This window comes from Cynara cardunculus, assembly GCF_001531365.2.
Source record: "Cynara cardunculus var. scolymus isolate 2C chromosome LG 13, CcrdV1, whole genome shotgun sequence".
Lineage (NCBI taxonomy): Eukaryota > Viridiplantae > Streptophyta > Magnoliopsida > Asterales > Asteraceae > Cynara > Cynara cardunculus.
In genome coordinates, this window is record NC_037540.1 from 25931377 (window position 1) to 25939050 (window position 7674).

The 7674-nt window shown below is 35.7% G+C and overlaps 1 protein-coding gene across 3 annotated transcripts in view; it reads left to right on the forward strand.

The window, feature by feature from the left end:
* The first annotated feature begins 712 nt into the window (after positions 1 to 712).
* LOC112526135 (protein CASP) overlaps positions 713 to 7674 on the forward strand; it is a 25932-nt gene continuing 18970 nt past the window's right edge. The window contains exons 1-5 of one of the 3 annotated variants that reach the window (XM_025136527.1): positions 713 to 802; positions 877 to 988; positions 2071 to 2181; positions 2300 to 2478; positions 6197 to 6346. In XM_025136527.1, the coding sequence (XP_024992295.1) occupies positions 898 to 988; positions 2071 to 2181; positions 2300 to 2478; positions 6197 to 6346 (531 nt within the window). In that variant the 5' untranslated portion in view covers positions 713 to 802; positions 877 to 897. Of the gene's footprint in view, positions 803 to 876; positions 989 to 2070; positions 2182 to 2277; positions 2479 to 3065; positions 5616 to 6196; positions 6347 to 7674 lie in introns of those variants that run through there. The other 2 variants (XM_025136528.1, XM_025136529.1) reach the window with 2 other exon arrangements.

Here is a 7674-nt window from a genome sequence, read left to right on the forward strand (position 1 = left end):
TTGGTTTGAGCTTGGCTCCAAAGGTCAAAAGTACCTGGAGGTCCCAGGTTCAAATCCAAGGAAGAATAAAATTCCCCTTGTGGCCGTGGAGGTTCAAATGTGGTGACTCATGGCTATCTGCAAAGCAGGTGGTCTCCCTAGGATTAGTCGGCTCGCATAGCGGATTGGATATTCAGGTTAATAAGAAAAGTATCTTAATCATTCTGACCACTTAATCATACAACATCAAACCATTCAACAATTGTCAAACAACCCCTAAGATTGTGATATAAATTAAGTTTGTTTAGAATCTTCCACTGCAATGCTATTTAGAAAATTACAATTATGGTTGTTCAATTATTATTGTGTTTTCTAAGAATGTGTCACATGCCCTCGAGGGAATTGTGACTGATATGATTCCATAGGAATATCAAATTGATGGAGCCGATTTGATCCAATCATCCATCAAATTGGATTCGTTGCCCAACATTAATTATATTGGATCAAATGATAAAACTCAACTTCTAATGGACGATTAGATTGGATCCGATGAACACTCTAATACCAACAAAACCTTATTCTTTTTTTGTTATGGCTATTTTGCGAAATGAAAACATTTAGGGGGTTCCAATAGAAAACATAGAAAAAAGAAGGGCCTAAAGTGTCAACCGCTTCAAAAGATAAAATCCATACGCATCATAGTTTTGAAGCATGACACACCACCGAGATCCACCAAAACCCAGACTGTGATCGAAACATTCCCGCTCTCTAAATCACTTGCACTCGACGATGATACTTCTCTTCTGAGATAGAATCGATTGAAGTGAATTAAAGATTTTGCGATTTGTACAAGGAAATTGGGTATTCAATAAACCCTAATTGTCATTGTTTTTTCAGATCAAGGAATACTAATCATCAATGGAGACATCTCAAGGAGGATCAGAAAGAGAGAAATCGAATCCTTCGTCTACTTCTGCACCGGTTCCTTCTGTAGCTAATTTTTGGAGAGGTTTACTGCGTTCCTTTTCCTGTCACTTAATGCAGTTTCATTATTTCTGTTAGATATCGTTGATGCAGATCATGATTTTTAGCCCCTTCGTGAGTTTTAGCCCTTTACAATACGAAGTTGAAGTGTTCGGTACATAAATGGCTTTTACTAGCTGTAGTTTAAGATCACTGGATGAATGGTTTGGTCATTGAAAAGACAACAACTAGTAGTAATAGTTACGCTTCTATGAATAGAATTTTTGTTCTATAAGTTGCATTTCAGGTACTGGACCAGTCCTCCCTTTACTAAATTAGAGGTCGGATATATATTCGACAGTGGAGAAACTAATAATTATAGCTCTCTTGCTCACTCTAGAATATTCCTGATTCCTGAACATGATAATTATATTTAACATTAAATAAGAGCTCTACGGAAATGCTGTTTTTTTTTTCATTCTTTCTCACTTAATTTTGTTTTGTTGATTATTGATGTTGGTATTGTTGGAGTCTCTTGTGTTGGAGCTTTAGTATTGCAAAGAGCCAAAGATAATGAGATATTGGAGCTTTTCACACATTGTTTTTCGTTTTAGAGAAGGCAAGTGGGAAGGAAATTTGACCCCATGACCTTCAAGGCATTACCACCGGGGAATGAGGTCAAATACAACAAAGCCAAATGTTTGGTAGTAGTTTTCCACACATCGTATCAAATGATGATGGTGTCTTCTTTCATCGTTACTATTTTGTTGCTATTATTATTATAATTATAATTTTGGTGGCCAAGTGAGTGAGACGTTAACTGAATTTTTGGGGGGGGGGGGGAGGCTATTACCACGTCTATCGAATTAGTTTTCACTATCTTCTGTTTATCATACTGATGTCTTTCAAACTCGTGACTGTTTTTTTTTTTAATTTTCGTAGATAGTTTGTTTAAGTTTTGACTTATTAAAAAAGCTTCAAATACAATGATTATCTATTGTATAAAGTCCTTTTTAGTGGACAATTATTTGATTTGTTATGGCAATGCTGAAGTTTTTGCTGTTCAGTTTGGGGAAAATTATCGTTATTGAGAAACGAATTCTTTCAACTTCTGTGTGTTATTCACAGAGTTTGATTTGGAGAAGGAAAGGAGCATATTAGATGAACAAGGACTTAGAATTGCTGAAAATCAGGAAAACAGCCAAAAGAACCGCAGGAAGCTTGCAGAGAGCACCAGAGGTACTAAACATTTACCATTGATAAAATCTATTTGGGTTGTAATTAAGTATATATTTTTTATCTGTTAGTAACAAGGCATGTTCATATCTGCTTTAGCCTTTTAATTACTTGGTGGCAGATTTCAAGAAAGCTTCAGCAGACGATAAATTGAACTTGTTCAATTCATTACTTAGGGGTTACCAAGAGGAGGTTGACAATCTTACCAAGAGGGCTAAATTTGGAGAAAATGCTTTCCTTAATATATACCAGAAACTTTATGAGGCTCCAGATCCTTATCCTGTTGTTGCTTCAGTTGCTGTGAGTGCACACATGTTTCATTTTGGCTTAATTTCAAGTATCCTTACATGTAACTAGGAGTCCCCGGATGTACCATTTGCTGTGAAAGATTGGTATATCTGGCGAACTCCTCACTTGTCCTTGTGATATGTCGGTAGGACAGTACCTATGATAATAAATTGTGCGCTTTCAGAAATGTCAAAAACATGCAATAATTGCAGAGTAATACAACAGCAATCTAACGTCTTCCAAATAATCTTTTCTTTATAAAAACGACCTCTGATTTTGAGTTCCTAACAAAAGCCTTTTTCAGAATATTAGAGTTTTCGTCATTGTGGAACATCCTTAAAACTGCATATTTGCTATAAATTGGTAGTGGATCTTATGGGATATCAGGTAGGATTAGGAAATAAAAATTTCTCCTCTTTATCTTTGAGGATGGCATCTAGGCACCAGGAAGCGGGTCTCATAGTTTGTAATTTGGGAAGTTAAAACATAAAAAACTAGAAACTGTGGGATAAGTAAGTTTGTTTATGATATGAATACATGACAGGATATACTTGGAACTGCCAAAGGGGGATTAGTTGTTCTATGCAATGTTGATTAAAGAATGGCTTCTTCTATGCACCGAACAGAAAAAACAGCTTTCGTTTAGTTGTCAGATCTAAGATAAATCAAGGATTTGTTAATATGCATAGAGTTATTGTACAATTCAAGTTGTTGGAGAGGATTGCGTCACTCTATCACTACTAATGTCTTTTTATTTAGAGCATAATTCAATACAAGAGATCAAGCTAATTATTATTCTTATTGACTACATTTGTCTTAGAGAGGTTCGTTTAAACAACCTGTACCAAGTCCAGTTGTGGGATAAAACAATGGTTATTTGGTTAGCAAAGTAAACAAGGGATTATATATTACATGGACTAAATCGGTTAAGCTGTGGCCAATGTTCAGAAACTAATACTCGAAGGTCATGTGACATTTTGTTTGCGTCTCTTAGATTTGGCTGTCACTGCTACATTGCCCTTTCTCAAGCATTATAGGGCCAAAGTGATGATTGAATGAGTTATTTTGGGTAGGCCATGTTATGGCAGCGAGAATATTTGGAACCCCATTAGATTACCCTTCAAAAAAGCTCTTGAAGAGAGAAGGGAGGCTCCAATATATATTGAGGAGGAATGGTCCAAGTCTGGTGGACGTGGGACTCTAAAACGCCCCTTCCAATGGAGAGTAAACAGGTATATATTGTCCCAGAGTGTCGAGAGGGCGCTAGACGAGTATAGATTGCCTAGAATGTCAAGTCCTTAGTGGTACGTCTTTTCTCTGATACCATATGAGAATATGTGGAACCCCCAAATTTACTCTCCAAAAGAGCCCTTGAGGAGAGAAGAGAGGTTCCAACATATATTGAGGAGGAATGGTCCAAGTCTAGCCGATGTGGGACTCTAACAACACCTAATACCTCACTTCATTGAAAATTAGAGAGGTAACTCTTCATATCTACTGGATAGAAGTTCTTTGAAAGGTTCTCTCTCAAGCCCCTGCTAGTGCCATACAAGACCTATCAACTTTTAAGTTATAGAACTTGCTTTTGAACACTTCGTGCAAAGAGATTCTAGTGAGAAATCAAATTCATTCCTATTGATCTTTTTGCTATTACATTGTCTGTTAATTTACAAATTGATTTGAACTTCATTTGTTATTGCACACGTGTACCTGACTACCTGTGCTAAAGAAGAGACACTGCCAAGCTTAGAAAATGTATTGGTTAATCAATTCATAGCAATGATCTTAAAACACTTCTACCATGTGCTTGTATGCATTTCTTTTTTAGAATATAGAGGAGAGAGATTTTCTAATTTTTCCAGAACAGATGTTTCACTCATTTTCTTCAATCATCACCATCATCATTGCTCCCAAATCCCTCCATCATAAGTACTCCCAAAGCCTTCACAATCAATGCTGCTCCTCAACAAAACAATAATTTTGCTAAAGTATTTACTTCTTTCAGCAAGTTAGGTCAAAACTAGGATTTTCATATAGACCCCCAGTTTTTTACCAAGTCAATAACAGTAAAAAGTTATAAATAAATATCATGTACATTCAGTTACATATGTGTGCCCATGTAATGGGTGTGTGTCTATATTTTCCATGATTTTAGGTGACATGTGCAATCTGATTATGGGAGTCTCAGTGGAATTCATCTTAGTTGATGACAAGAAGACTAGACAGCTTTAACTAGAATTTTAATTTAATCCTCCTTTCTCTTCGTCTTCCTGTGTGAGTGCAAGTACAAAGCCTCTGCACTTTTAAGTCTTAACCAGGGTTGCAATCACATCCTTTTGCCAAAGTCACTAGGATCACCATTGCATATGCAATGCCTTTTTCCACATTTTGCCACTCACTTTGTCCACTTCTCTCCACTGCCAATAGCTTTATCCAGGATGTTAGAATCTGCAATGTGCTAACTATTTTTGGATCCAAATTCTTGTTTATTTGCTATTCTACGTGGTAGGGCAGGGGCAATATTACCGCTAATTAGCCAATTGGTTTTCAATATAAAATTCAAATTTGGTTTTTGGAAATTGCTTGTTTGTACGTTCTGTACCTCTGTGTATGGTTTTCTTTGTTTGCATGAATCACTTGAGAGGTATATTAATTGCAAAGATCCCCCTCAAATCATTGAAGTTACAAATAGACCTTGATTTTTGTAGTTTGGCCCGCGTTGTTTTGGCTTTCACTTTCCATAAATTATTATAACTTGGTTAGTGGACAACATTTAACTAAGCAATACTTTTTAGAAATTTTGAGTGCTTAGAAGTCCTGTACACATATTTTGTATTAAAAATATAATAACATTGAGAAAAAAAGACTATTTTATCTTTCAATTTCATCTCTTCTCTTCATCATCTCTTGTGCTTTCGTTTTACTTTTTGCTGTGCTCGATGTGAAACTTGAAGACATCAGACCATTCCTTTTCCACTATTTTCATTCACAGTAGTTGCTTGTAGGAATGAGTTGATTTGGCTCCTAATGCATGTTTAATCATCTGTTGAAGTGCATGGAATTCAAAAATTCAATAAATTGGTTTGGAGACTAGAGAATATGATTTGGATTGTGAACCAGAACATTTGGTTATGAAGTTTGAACTAAAGGTAAGTTGGGCAATCTATATAGTGGTCCGTCAGAAAAATATCTTGTTTAAAAATCTGGAGGAAGATGATATGTTTATTAAGGATTCTTGTTCTCTTATTCTGACTAAGTTCAGTAGCATAATAATCAGGAAATATCTACTTCAATAAAATTTTAGGTTCTTGGGATGTCTAGCCATTTTGACTCCTGATGGCTTCTTTGGCTGTTTTCACTTGATTTTTTGCTCTATATGCTTACAAGACTTGTTTGTCAAATTGTATTAGGAAAATATGATATTTCAAGTAATTTCACTGGGTTTCTGAATATCAAATATCTCTGTAGTGTGTATTTTTGCTCAGTTATCGACTCTGTTTGCCTTCTCTTTTCCATGTCAATAAAACTAAGTTTAAGTCTTTCTTGGAGGTGTTGGCCTATTCTTCTGTTGAGGTGGAAAATGATGGTTTTATGAAAGAAAGGGGAAAAGGTTTCAGGGTAAAGAGTCCATTGTAAAACTGGATGGGCAAATGAATAAGAAATTAACCGTAATCTTTCATGGAAGCTACCATATTTCATGATGGAATATAAATTTATCTTGTGTACGCAGGAAAAAGATTTGAAAATATCTGATCTAGAGTCAGAGAACAGGAAGATGAAGGTTGAACTTGAGGAATTTAGAACAGAAGCAACTCATCTAAAAAATCAACAAGCAACAATAAGGCGACTAGAGGAGCGCACCCGACAATTGGAGCAACAGGTTAGTATTTTCAGATGGCCATGCTAATTTATCGTTGGTCATGCTTTCTAGTTTGGTACGTTCGTGGTCTAATTACATTTCATAAAAGGAGTCCAGCTTGGTGTTTTATTTGAAGTGAGGATGCCATTGCTTTTTGTTCCTCTGTGTTCTGCATATTTGTAATGTTCTGGATTTGGCTTGGGTTGATTTTTCTGATTTGAAAGGACCATCCTGCTCAGTGCCGAAATGTAATTGTATTTAGCATCTTCATAATGGTTGTATCTTATATAAGTTGTCACAATGAAGAGCAAGGTTCAACTGCCAACTTGTGTTGCTTTGCCGAGTATATTTTTCTTCTCTTGATTACACATCTCATTAAAGGAGGTCAGCTTGGTTTTTGGTTGAAACAACTGAGTTATTGTTTTTTTGTTCCCCTCTCATGCTTTGTATAGCTTGTTTGTTTGGTTTATGTTGATCTTTTTTGGTTGTCAGTTGAAGTGTATTTAGTATCTTCGATAATCATTGCTTTAGCTTTTATGTAATTGTATCTGGAGTTTTTAGTACATGTCACATAATTGTTAAAGGTTAGGTAGCAGCAAGGCACAAAATGCCCCCTTTGTGTCTAGGTCTAAGGTGTAACTGGGGCATGATGTTTATAAGAAAAGCACTTCGTGATAGTCACATGATCCTTGGACAAGGTTTGTTCTAGGCCTTGCTATATGACAAACATGGGAGTTTTGGTCCGGGAAAGTCTTCTGCAACACATGTTTTGATGTCCAGTCCTTTTTTATCAGTTACACATAATATGAAATTCAATGAAGTATCTCAAGAAAGTTAACCTTGGTTGAAGTGATCTTTATCGACTTAAACTGCAAACTCATGAAGCAACTGAGCATAATTTTCTGCATTGTTTGTGTTAAATCCCTTAATCTCTAGCACATTCTAATGAGCTTATTCATTTAAACATAAGGTGATAATTGATATTATTTCCTGCTTCTATATAATTGAGATGACTCTACAGGATGCGTCTTTGTGAGACTGATATTGGTAAAAAAATTGGTATCTTGTTTGGGTTCGTCTTTCAATTTAGATTCTTATTGCTTGATGTTATCTTCGGTTTTGATATCTTGTCAACTGCAGTTGATTGTTGGCTAATAGAATAGTCCATCTATCTTAGTTTGTGCAACATTTGTTCATGAGTGTTTAGAATAACTGTGTGAAGTTCATTTTCGTGTAGTAGTCGAATGATGTAAAGATTTATCCCACTAATGGAAATTTTCTTTTGTTCTTTAATGATCTATTCATAAATGAAATAAACCTAGTACAGCCCTCCCGGAGGTTGGGTCTTT